General features: G+C 40.1%; 1 protein-coding gene across 1 annotated transcript in view; it reads right to left on the reverse strand.

Moving 5' to 3' along the window:
• The window catches only part of PATJ (PATJ crumbs cell polarity complex component), a 147,891-nt gene that overhangs the window by 124,821 nt on the left and 9,670 nt on the right, over positions 1-13,400 (reverse strand). Inside the window, exons 8-11 of the mRNA XM_075710089.1 lie at positions 10,344-10,446; positions 8,476-8,564; positions 7,085-7,211; positions 6,643-6,777 (exon numbers count right to left, since the gene is read on the reverse strand). Of these exons, the coding sequence (XP_075566204.1) occupies positions 6,643-6,777; positions 7,085-7,211; positions 8,476-8,564; positions 10,344-10,446 (454 nt within the window). The remainder of the gene's footprint in view (positions 1-6,642; positions 6,778-7,084; positions 7,212-8,475; positions 8,565-10,343; positions 10,447-13,400) is intronic.

Genomic DNA, 13,400 nt, shown 5'->3' on the forward strand with positions numbered 1-13,400 from the left:
TTTGTCAGATGTCTAGACAAGGCACAGACCGCTTAGTATTGCTGATGTGTCACTGAAATTCAGAATGTAAATCACAACCTCACATTTTGCACACAACCTAGTGAGTAAAATACCTCAAGGGGGGAATTTTGAAGACACCAAGAGAAGCTCAGAGCCTACCTACTAGCCAAAGCCAACACAAATGGGATGTCAAGCTGCCTTTGCTTTCAACACCTTTGTAGACTGCAAAGATAAAACATGAGCTTTGCAATACAATCCCCATTACATCATTTTATAACTTTGAAGTTTTCCACTCATTAAAAACAAAGATTTAAGTTAACTTATACAACAAAATAACCCATCACTGTATCTCTTCCACTCACTTTCTGTCATGCCAGACAGGCAAATTTTGTCTGATCTGCACTGAGAAACCACACCCCTCAGAGCCTAACAGCTGAGACTTCACTTGGAAATACCTAGAGCATTTTAACCTATAGGCTCAAGGAGATATAGATATTCAAGGATTCCAGCAATTCAGATAACTAGTTTCTGTCACCAAAAAGAAACCCCAAGAATAAAAACTTGGGTTTGTACGTACAGACCACAGTTCTCTCTGAAATAAATTATCTCCTTAAAAAAAAAGGAAGACAAATTGTTCCAAAATTCTCAGCTGCGAGTTAAGGGTCTTTTCCTCTATTTAAATTTAATTGAAGTTTCTAAGGAGAAGTCTTCTTCGTGAGCCTTGTTATCAAGCACAGGCTGATCACTATCTTTTCTTCCCAACTGTAGCAAAACCAGAACACCAGCGCATTTTTCTACTCCTTCCATTTGCAGAAATACATGGGGACAGAAATTCTTGTCTTTTTTTCTGCTGTTACAAAGTTGTAGCATGAACACAGAGGACCTGTTCCAGTCTTGTTCAATATCTTTATCAATGATCTGGATGAGGGGATCGAGTGCACCCTCAGTAAGTTTGCAGACGACACCAAATTGGGTGGGAGTGTCGATCTGCTCGAGGGTAGGATGGCCCTGCAGAGGGACCTGGACAGACTGGATCGATGGGCCGTGGCCAACTGTATGAGGTTCAACAAGGCCAAGTGCCGGGTCCTGCACTTCGGTCACAACAACCCCATGCAACGCTACAGGCTTGGGGAGGAGTGGCTGGAAAGCTGCCTGGCCGAAAAGGACCTGGGGGTGTTAGTAGATAGCCGGCTGAACTTGAGCCAGCAGTGTGCCCAGGTGGCCAAGAAGGCCAACAGCATCCTGGCTTGTATCAGGAATGCTGTGGCCAGCAGGAGCAGGGAGGTGATTGTCCCCCTGTACTCGGCGCTGGTGAGGCCACACCTGGAATACTGTGTCCAGTTTTGGGCCCCTCACTACAAGAAAGACATTGAGGTGCTGGAGCGTGTTCAGAGGCGGGCAACGAAGCTGGTGAAGGGTCTGGAGAACAAGTCTTATGAGGAGCGGCTGAGGGAACTGGGGTTGTTTAGCCTGGAAAAGAGGAGGCTGAGGGGAGACCTTATCGCTCTCTACAACTACCTGAAAGGAGGTTGTAGTGAGGTGGGTGTTGGTCTCTTCTCCCAAGTAGCTAGCGATAGGACAAGAGGAAATGGGCTTAAGCTGCGCCAGGGGAGGTTTAGACTGGAGATTAGGAAGAATTTCTTTACGGAAAGGGTGGTCAGGCATTGGAACAGGCTGCCCAGAGAGGTGGTGGAGTCACCATCCCTGGAGGCGTTTAAAAAACGGGTAGATGTGGCACTTCGGGATATGGTTTAGTCTGGTCTACCCTTGATTAGTCTAGAGTGGGCTTGGTAGTGTAGGTTAATGGTTGGACTGGATGATCTTAAAGGTCTTTTCCAACCTAGATGATTCTATGATTCTATGATTCTATGACCTAAGCACCTACAATCCCCTGTGCAGCCAAATATAGACCTATGAATCTTAGGGTCAAGCTCAAAGTTCAGTTCAGTAACTGTAAGCTGTGTTCAGTTGGCTGAATACAGATTTTTTTTGTTGCTTCCAAAACATGTTACCAAAATCTACAAGTTGTTCAGAGCAGGTGATGATGCACGTCTCCATCTGAAGTTTCCCCTTTTCTTTCTTTCAAACACACTTTGAAGTCTTTGCCTGTAACTTCCTCAGAACTGTGGAAATGTTGGCTGGAGGGATTTGGACTAAATATATTCAATTCCAATGGTATCACCCAATTCACTTAAAATGCTCCCTTTTCCCCAAACAGCTTTTTCCACATGGCAGCTAATAGGAAGTTTCTTTCTAGTGTCTCATCCAGCTGGATTTCTCATGACCTGAGATACATACCATGTATTCTAGAATGTGCAAGGCCTCAGAAATGAAAACACTTGACAGGGACAGCTTTCATTAGCAACAACTTTCAACATATTTAGCCTGTACTTCTGTCTGCACTTCATACAGTTTTTAATTTCTAATTAGCAAGCATCAAGAATAAATCACAAGTGTATTGTAAAAAACATCTTTCCTGGTCAAAATTGCTGGCATCTTCAAAATTGGGATCTTTTCTTCTTGCCATTTCTTCCTCGTTTCACAAACTTACTGAAAAAGGATGTGTACTGTCCTCTAGTGCACTTCATTAATGCTCTACCTTTATCTGCCCTACTGTTGGATGTTTTTCCCCAGCCATCTTTAAGTGCCTGACTAGCGTCATCATATCTTTGGGTTTTGAGTCCTGCTGCAAGGCAAAAGAAAGTACTTCTGCCCAGTCTGCAGTCTTGCAGATGCGGCTGTTAAGTTAATTGCCTCTAGTCTGCTAGCAGAAAGTTTCAGGCCTCATGTACATTGCATCCTAAACCATGTTGCCTTTGTAACAGAACTGCTTAAGCATGGTTTTGCCTGGCCAGAATTACTATTTAATACCTCTCCAGGAAACACAATTTAATAAGAATTTCACACAACTGGGCTTAAAGGGAAGTAATACATATTTTATAAAACATACCTTTTACATTAAACTTCTAAAAGCATTTCCAGAGTTTAGTCAGAGCCTTAAATTAGCAGTATTTATTTTAGCACCATTATAACGAAGGGCCCATCACCATGTCCAAAATAAGCACCTATCTTTGGAACTTAAACTTGGCCATTAAATTCTATTCCAAGGTGAAATCTTATACATCGTATTTCAGTATGAGTAAACTTTGCAACTAAGTATTTCAACTTTTTAACATACACACACACATTTTATAGTTGCATAAAGCTTTTGCAGAACCTTGTAACTTAAAGTGGTTTTTCACTATGAAAAACCCCAGCTTAAGCAAGCAATGATACTTGCTCTCCATTGCATTAAATGCTCCTGATTCATTACTCTGTTTCAAAGCAATGCCCATTGCATTATCCTGCTGGCCCAAGAAGGACCAGCACTGCTCAGTGATATCAAGTGCAGTATCCAATCGCGAACAAACAATATCATCAGTGTTTAAATTTTCGTATCCCAAGACACACTGTGCATAACAAACACATTATCCTGTATTCTCCAAGGTAAGGGAAGCTTGGATACATAGGAGAATAGAAAAATCTCATAGTACACTTGCTACATGATACACTGGGGAACGCAGCGCAGATATACCACACTGCCCCTGCAGGGAATCAGCATAGGTCCAATCAGCAGCTATGGATTCCAGGCAATTAAGTCCTTGCCAGATACAGGTGCATCTGCACCGTACTCCACAGAGCTCCAAGGAAGGGGATTACGAGATTTGCACAATGCTAGAATTGAAGGGGAGCCACTCATATACATACAACTTGGTTACAAACTCCTTTTGAAAGTACTTCGGAGTATTTATGGAGGGGCAGATGCATCCACATCAAAGCAGTTTGAGTCTGCTATGAAAAGGGCTCAAAAATACAGTTTGATCCAATCTGATTATCAGCAGAACAGGGATCACTAGGCATATCTAAGATAACACACCTTGAGACTAACAGAGTTTGTTAACTTCAAGCCAGGTAAAAACAATTTTAGTTCCCAGCACAAACCGATCCTGGCATTGATATTTGATATACCATATTTGCACAGCACTAGGTATTAGGTAACAAATTCCTCAGAAAGTTCTCTTTGTATCAGGACAGACATCTGCAGCCTGTGACACAAGATAACCCAATCATGAGTAGTCAGGAACTGACTACAGAGATACTGTTCGCTTCAGTAGAAAAAGAAAATACTTCATGCATAAAAAAGCTCCACTGTAAAAAAAAAAGGACTGGGTAAATGACAGGACAGGACAGCACATGTTGCTCTTTTCTAGCCTCTATCACAGCAAGTGTAGGTCCTCCTGGCTCTTCTGCCCCTAAATACATCCTACTGCTAAGTCCTTAAGTTATTCATCCATTGTTACAAATCAATAGATGCTTTTCCATTCATACAGCTAAAACAATGCTTTGATAAACTCACATCTCAGCTACTCAACCACCTCTGCTTTGGCTTCCTATTTCTGGGAACATGCAAAAGTCACAACAAAGGATGTCTGGTTACAAGGCTTGGACAGAAAAGTAAAACAGAATGGAACATAGGAACTGCTACATTTCTCTCGTTTCCAGGTTGTCTTTAATACTGACAGATCTTCCACAATCATAGCAAAATTGTTATTCATTGGCAGCCATAATTTAGAATCCTCTATTACATCTACATATCTTAGAAACTACAAGGCATAAGGATAATTTATGCTGACTTTAACACAAGCTGTAGAAATTCACCCAGAATTTCCTGTAGAAGAGCCCAGAAATCTGTAGGGGAATTGAAGCACGCCTTCTGGAAAGACCTCCGACCTTGATTCAGAAGTCAGCTAAAAACCAAAGCAATCCATGCTTTTGTGATCTGCCCCTATGTCCAATTGCCTTTGCTGTTAAAAACAGATGCCTAATTTGAACTCCTGTCCAGCTTACAATTCCATCTATCAGGTCTTTACGCCTATTACACCTTTGCCAGACCAGAGATTCTCATCTGCCTGCATAGGTGTACAGTCAACAATTTCCAGTTCAGCTAGTAAGCTCAGGACAAGCAAGCCAGAAATTGCATGTCTAGAGACTGAACTCTAGTTTCCAACAGTAGTATGGTAGGAAGCAGTATGCAACAGTATTAGTACCACAAGGTAAAAGAGTTGGGTCTGGGAACCAGCAGGCAGCAAGGAGAGGTTCATTGCCAGGTGGGGAATCTCACAGGAGGTGGACATAACTTGTGCGAGGCTTCCTACTTCTCTGGCACTCCAGAAAATGTCTGTGACTGGGAGCACTATAAGCAGGACAAGCAAACACGAGCAAGGCAGTTACATGGCAGGTGGCACACAGGTGAGACAGATGTTCACGGAAATAGCATCTGTCTTATTTGTGCAGAAAATGACCTACAAATGGAGACATGTCACAAGACATGATCCCCTGGCCCTGCTGCTGCAGCCACCTCCAGTCCTTCAGCAAGCCCTACTCAGTCAAAACTCCTGAGGGAGGATGCTGCAGCTCAGGTCACAGGTTTTAGGAGGCCAAGTTGAGCAGCTCGGAAGGTGAGTTCTGATGAAGTTACTGCAGTGCCAAAAGAGGAAACTGCATCAAATGGGCATCAGAGATGATATACAGGAAACCAACAGAATATTTTGAAAAGACTCTGCAGATGCAGGAATCTAAGACCTGTGAGGGCAAGAAGCTAGATATGACTAAGGTAACACTGGATCAGGAAGTAAATGTGAACTCCCAAGAGTTCCATCTCCTGATGCTGTTCACCTAGCAATCTGGTTCAGGGCCCTGGCAGCAGAGGAGGATGAGCAAATCTGTGTCAGGAGAAGACTGCATGCAGGACGCCTCAGGTCAGAGTAGGACCAGGGCTAGACAGAGGAATCGGTGAGCTGGAGGCATTCAGCTCTATGGAGCTTATGAGAGAGTACTGAAAGGGCTGCACCTCCACCATCTATAATCTACAAAAAAACCCTCCAAACAAGATGTGGCAATCAAAGGCATCCGCCTTTGATCACTAATGACTGGAAAAGGGCAAACTTTATGCAAAGGGGAAGATCCAGAGAATTATAGGCCAGTCAGTCTCACCTTCGGCCCTGAAGACATCATGAGATACTTCCTCTTGGAATTCATTTCCAAAGACATACGTGATAAGAAGGCAAATCAGGAACAGGTAATATAGATTTGCCAGATAACTGACCAACCTGACTGCCAAGACAGCTATGTGGATGAAGGGTGTAATACACCTCAACTTTACAGAAGCTTTTGACACCATTTACATCACCATTCTCATTTGGAAACTGAGGAAGCATGGGTTTGATGACTGCTAAATAGGCTGAAAACTAGATGGACCACTGGGATCAAAGACAGCATTAACCAATGGCTTGACAGCCAGTTATGAGAGAAGGTCAATAGCTACAGGGGCTAATATTATCCAGTATCTTCATCAGTGACCTCCAGGATGCCACAGAATGCACCCTCAGCAAACCTGCAGACAGTGCTACATTTTGAGGATACGGTGGGGTGGAAGAGTTGATAGATCTAACAGGTAGCGCTTTACTTCAGAGGGACCTGAATAAAAAGCATTACAGAGCAAAAGCTAAAGATGGAGTAAGCCACGACAGCCCATCAATATTGAAAATGGATTAAAGACAATTCCAAAGACTCAGAAGAGACATTGCAAGATATCCTATCCACCTGTTTTACGCAGACTCTGCTTCCTTTCATTTTGAAGATTATTCTTCTGTTCTTGGTTTTCCTCATTCTTAGCGTCCACCCTAGTTTCAGTCCCTACAGCTCCAGGGGACACACAGGTTGGAACAGTTGGCTGCACTGTGAAAACAGATTTAAAACAAAAAAAAAAAAAAAATGCTGCAAAATATGTGAAGTAGTAACACTACCTCACTACTAACTACTTTTTTTTTTTTTTTGCTACACAGGGGTTTTGCACTTAATTTTCCCGAATCCCTCATTTCTGTTTCTTTCCATTCCTCCTTAAGGATCTCATTTTCTATAGCATGCCCTTACAAAATTGAGGATAATGTGGTATCTAGTCCTAATTGTTAAATCAGGTAACTGTAAATTGAGTGAAAAATAAAATCACTTGCTGAAAAAGGGAAAAAGAAAAAAAAAGGATCACCTCTTTCTGAAGAAATAGTAGAAGAAGGTTTCCTTCTAAGCAGGGTAAGGCGTACAGTCTGTCCTGTGTTACGCAACGCCTCTACCACTTCTTGGTTGGTATAATCCTGTATATTAACTCCATCAACCTAAACCAGAAAAATCATATCATATAATCATATAACAGTAATCACATTACATTCTTAGGCTGCACCATACGCTGTAAGCAACAACCACATTATATCGTGCAGAAATTATAGGGTTATTCACCCAAGACAGTAGTATTTGCAAAACAATCTCATTAAATCAGTTACATTTCACTGATTAGATAATATTTTCAAAATGCATTTTAAAAGGAAATACAACAGTAATTTATGCTTTCTTCATGGGACCACCACAGAACAGAATTTACTAATCTAAGTATGCACTGATTTCCCCCTACAATTTTTTTGCTTACAAAAACCAGCTTGAGGAGTATTGTGGATGAAGCTTCCCAGCAAGAGCAGTCAACCTAGAACTCTGTTCAGTTCATTATCACTGTTAGTTTTCTCATGGATTTCTAACATGCCCCATACAAGCCTATACACATAACTGTTCATATAACCCCCTCTGAACAGCCCAATTCTTACATTAATTCAGATGTTTTAATTTACACCCAAAATACTCTGTTCACCTCACTGTTAGATCATGCATCAATAGGGGCTTCTCCTGCAAAGCTGCAGATAAAAGCACAAGGTTGTATCAATTTTTGCTCTCACAAAGGAGAAGCTGACTTTGGAAGGTCTGGTATAGCACACATTTTAAAAGTGATTTAAAATCATATCTCTAGAAATATTATCTCTTAAAACAAGACGACTCTGTAATTCATTCCTGCTTGTACTGTGAATGCAAAATCAGCTATTATTCAATTCACTGTTATTCAATGGCTTTTAATTTTTCTACACAAAAACTTGGGTTTTTAAACCTAAATTGTGACTATTAACATTTTGATTGTATCCACACTACGCTACACAGTCATCAAGGACCATAAACAGTGCCATGTCTTGCAAAATCTTAACCATGCTCAAATCCCATACAATTCAAATAGAAGCTAATGCTGCTCATCTTTACTTCAGGCCAAAAGCCAAGATTCTCCACTCTGAAACATTTTAATCCAAATGCTTACCTCTTTCATAGTTAACTACTATTTACTACTACTTTGAATATAAAATAATATTTTAACCACAGCAAGCCAAAGCTCATTTCTGTTACAAATCTACGCAAACAAATACGAACCACCAAATTATTTCCTCTGCAAAGCTGGTGAAGGTTTAATTAATTTTAGAAAGTCTTTACTACATTGTTCTTTTAACACTGAGATGTGTAATGAAGTATTAGTTCTACAACAATATAGAAGCAGACTATTTTACTTACAGCAACAATTTTGTCATGAACATGAATTTGGCCATTGTGGTCAGCAGCACTACCAGGTATTATATTTTTCACAAAAATCCCTGAAGGTTCTGTTGGCAGGGGGAGGGGAGGAAGAAAAACAAATCACTACATTAACCTAATTTGTTACTTTTCTTATTAAGATTTTTAATTACAGCCTTTTTCACACACTTCTGTCTACAAAGTTATGATTCTGTAAACCAACAACATTTGCACATTACCACTCACACAGCTTAACATAGAACGACTGAGGATCTCTGATGGAAAAAACCAGCACCAACACAATCACCTGTACACTGACCTCAAAATTTTTTCCTTAAAATGGCTCACAAAAGGCCACCTCCTCTATGGATTCATCCTTGTGCTTACCCAGGCTTTAAACCACAATCACTTAAATCCATGCTGCATTTGATTTCAATAGCGCTACCTAAGCTAAAAGTAAAGTATGTGCTTAAGTACTTTGATCAGGACTTCAATCATCTTACACCTAAAGAATTCAGTACTTTAAGTCTTAATGAAAAAGGATTTTTCTTTTTTTTTAAAAAAAAAAAAAAGAGAGAGAAATGAAAATCAGAAAAGCTGTCCTTTGTCATGTTTGACGTTTGATTAATTCTAGCTTCTAATTAGAACAAGGAAATAAAAAAAACAATCATCAGTTGAAACAGTAACCCTTCCCTTCCAACAACTCCTGCAAAACATGAGATGATGATCTTTAAATTCTAGTGAATCTTGACTCTTCATGCATCCTTTTCTGAACACTAACCTTCCTCAGACACCTGCCCAACGTGGTTTGTCCATGCTCAGCAAAGCCCCTCTAACCAGCACTTCAAACCCACCTTTTCCCACTGCCTGACAGGTGCTCCTCCCCAGCCCAGTTCCCAGGGCTTATGGCACTGGCCTGGGAATCCTGAAGGGGCAACACAAGAGGATCTCCTTGGAATGAAGAGGGCTGGAGTGCAACTCCAGCTGCACCAGCACCACATCCCCAGAATACTTTTTCTTGAGTCCCACGAGGAAAGGGAAGGGATGAAAAGCACTACCCCTTTGTGTAAAACCAGATATACAGTTGAGGCAATTTTAGAGATACTATAATTTGTGGAACCAATATTGAAAGACGAGTTAACAGCTCTAATTTAAAGAGGATTTAGAAAAAAAAAACAACCTGATTCCATGTCCCCATATCCTAGCACAGGTATTTTAATCTGTTCCCAGAGTTTAGACACTGAAACAGCCATCTGCCAAAGACAAATACGTCATCTTGTGAAGGTGGCATATACATCATGCACAGCTAAGATTCTCTGCATCTCCTGCCTGGCAGAGGGATGGACTAGTTAATCTGACTGATCATTTCCTCTCTAACACCTACAATTCTTAAACAAACGAAAGTTGCATGTTGAGCTATTCTGTACATACTGAAGATGCCATTCAAAAGTTAATGCAAACTGGGGACATCTGATACTCTGTTTTTTAAATTCTTCTTAAAATGCACAATCTGAATTGTCCTATATACCACAGGGGCAAAATAAGGAACAGTGTGGACAGGAGCCTGACTGTGTTACAGTCTGTACATGCAGGAACTGTCTGCCACAGCTTAACATCTTGCACAGTAACAACATAAGCATGCAAAATTAGCAGTCCAGCAGTCAAGTGGGAAATATTTTTTTAAGTTAATTACAACTCCTTAAAAATTTCTGTGGATGAATTTCACTTTGCAGCAAGTTCTCCAAATATCTTCTTGATAGATTTTATAAGTTACAGTTTCAAAGAAGCGCTGTCCAATTTCCCCATAGTAAATAAAGGGTATTTGAGAAGCCCCCATCCTAGACTTTATTAAATCCTGTAGAACTCACCTGCATCACATGTGCCAGCATATCCAACAATTGTTATCCCCAGGCTTTGCCCATTCTTTTTTATAAGTTCAACATCATAGGTCTCAAAAAGGTTGGTATTATCCTATAAATAAAGCACAACATAGTAAAAAAAAAATCATCTCATAATTTCCCAGTACCACTACAATGCAGGTTAATTAAGATCTTCAGAAGGGAGCAGTGATTTTGATTTTCCTGTTTTAGGAGGGATCATATTTGCAAAAGAGATATACAAAGATTTGCTGAAAATAAGGTGTCACCCAAAGTCATTAGTTGCTTTTTAAATTCTTTCCTAATACTTTCTCCACATACCTGTCATAGGTATAATATTTATATTTTATGGAAACCAAAGGTTTTCATTAGACTGCTTGGGGGCCATTTCCCTTTAGATTCCACTGCCACTCAGTAACAAGAAACTTCTCAGTCAATCCCACAAGACAAGAAAAACCCTGAATGCCCTCAGAATTTCTTCTCTCCCTTTCATATGTTAGTCCTGATAAAGAGTGTCACAAATCCACTCGCCTGAGCTCTTTCTACTGGACAGTTAAGAAGCAAAAAAACCTGGTATAAATACACTGTGTTATCACATCATGCATTTCTGTCAGAAAAAGTGATACTTATCTCTCCTTGTTATCATCTACTAAGGAAGTGAAGCGCAGCAGGAAAGGGATCTCAAAACAGAAACAGGGTCAATGCCCTGAAATGAAAGAAACCATGTGTATACATAGTAGGCACATCTCTACTACAGAAGCAGTTGCCTACTTCAATGTGAACATGGGAGACAAGGTATGTGTTTGAGCTTATTGTTTGTTTTTATTGTAGATCCCAAACCACAAAACCATTCCAAAAGTCAATCTTGCACACATCAACTTAACAAGTTTGGTACGATCCTGATCAGATTTGAATGCCACCAAACTGCAAAGAGCAATGGAAGACTCCAGGTCGTCTAAGGCAATGGGAAGCAGAAGATTCATTAGTTCGCATTCAATGAAAATTATTTTTAAGACCTAACAGAGGAAGGGAGAGTATTCATTTGTAAATGCTTTATTGTTGAATTGATAAGACGACTTCTCATAACAAACAATACTTGAAAAGAGAAGCATATAACATGACCTGTTCTCCGAGCCCTCCGCTTGGTCCAATTACCAAAAAACCTATAAAAGCCACTAGCTAAGATTACAATATGATCTGACCTTACACTGGAGAAGTGTATGGAAAAAGGTCCCCACAAAGCTGGCCTCAGTATGTCTGTGCAACTCTACTCTGACAAGTAAAAGTCAAAACTGCAAGACAGAGTTCAAACAGGATACACTAAAGACACTGGTGATACCAAAGACAAAAACAATCAAGCACATAGATCTGGGATTGCAAGGGATAAATTAAAATACATAAAGTTGTTTGTTTTCAGTAATCAGATACAGCCTAATGAGATCAAAAAGAAGATGATGGTCAGAGTAAGGTCTGCTACAGTAATGAAATCAAGAGGGACAGTGTCACTGCCAACAGCAAAAAATGGACCGGGAAATTGGAAAACACTTCTTAAGAGAGTGAACAGAAGCGAAGTTTAATCAAATGCTTGCCAAGTATCAGCTTTGGAAGGACCTGTATTAAAAGCAGGCTAAAGTTATGGCCATACCTATTTCACTTTTCAGTGAAAGAGAAATCAATGGACAGCTATCTCCTTTTTTTATCACACACACCTCCCTCCACTAACCAACTCATTAAGCTCATTAAATGCTTTCCAACTCTCTTGCTCCATAAGACACTGATGGAGATGAAGATAAGTTTTGATGGTCTGTCACTTATCTTTAGGAGAGGGAACCAACACAGGAAACAACGGAAACACCGGAAAGAGGAGTTTCTTCAAATCTAAATACGAAGGCACTATTTAGTTCAGAAAACGATAGATGACATTCAGAAAGAAGTAGACAAGATTGCAATGTAATTTTTTTTCCCCGCTAAACTACATAGCAGGAATAAGGAGGACACTGGAAAGACATCCAGAAGAAGTAACATTTTAGAAAGGCTGTAGCATCTACAATGTTTGGGGTCAATTAGTGACAAACAGGCCGTCCTTTGAGGTGGGGGAAGAGAGAAAAATAGCTCTTTGTAGAGGAAACAAAACTAGGACCATGTTATTTTTCCCTAGTATGGGCCCTGGAAAATATGATACAGCCAGAAAAGAAGTGCTTCATAACGATGCTGATTCCCTAGGAAAGACTTTTTTCAGAGTATTACACAAACCCACTTGTAAGACTCCAACCTTATGTACATGGATTACCCCCTCCCATCTCTCTGCCACTCACGTTTCCTACTACACCAATCCCTCTTCTGAGAAGAGGAGCTTGAGAAGGACCCAAAATACTTTACTGACAGCTTCAGCCACAGTAGTCTTCCAGAGGGATGCAAGACACAAAGCTAATGGCTGCCTTTGCAGTGACTATGCCCAATAAGCGAGAAGGTGAGTTTGTAACAATATGACTGCTAGTCTGACCTTTAAAAACAGTGCTTAAAAAAAAAAAAAAAAAAAAAGCTCTCTCCACTCATATTCAAGAAACTAGACAAGAAAGAAAAGGCTACTCAGATTCTACACCTAAATCTAAGCAGCACAGTAGTAGCAGATGGTACACAAGCACAGCTTTGTTTATGTTTCGAGACCTACTGTACACTTAGTGTAGCATTTGTTGATTTTAATTACTCAAAACTGAAAAGAATGACTTCAAAAACAAGAGACTTTGATATGACCATGATAAGATTTGCTAAAACAAGTTTCAAAATTTTTAGATATATTTCCTATCACAGACAGTAGCATAGACTATGAAAACATTACACTTATGTTTCATAAAAAGATGATTGTGCTGAATAATTCTGATGTGGCCATGGCACTCTGGATTTCAGACTAGGGAAATTCACAGTCAAGTTTTAAATCCACTTACCAAAGATTGATCAGCAAAAATGTAATGAGCTAAGAAGGAGAACTAAAAGTACCATTTATCGATAACGTTTATGGTCTTGGTAATTAAATTACCCACTCTGAAA

Source organism: Pelecanus crispus, chromosome 5, assembly GCF_030463565.1.
Source record: "Pelecanus crispus isolate bPelCri1 chromosome 5, bPelCri1.pri, whole genome shotgun sequence".
Lineage (NCBI taxonomy): Eukaryota > Metazoa > Chordata > Aves > Pelecaniformes > Pelecanidae > Pelecanus > Pelecanus crispus.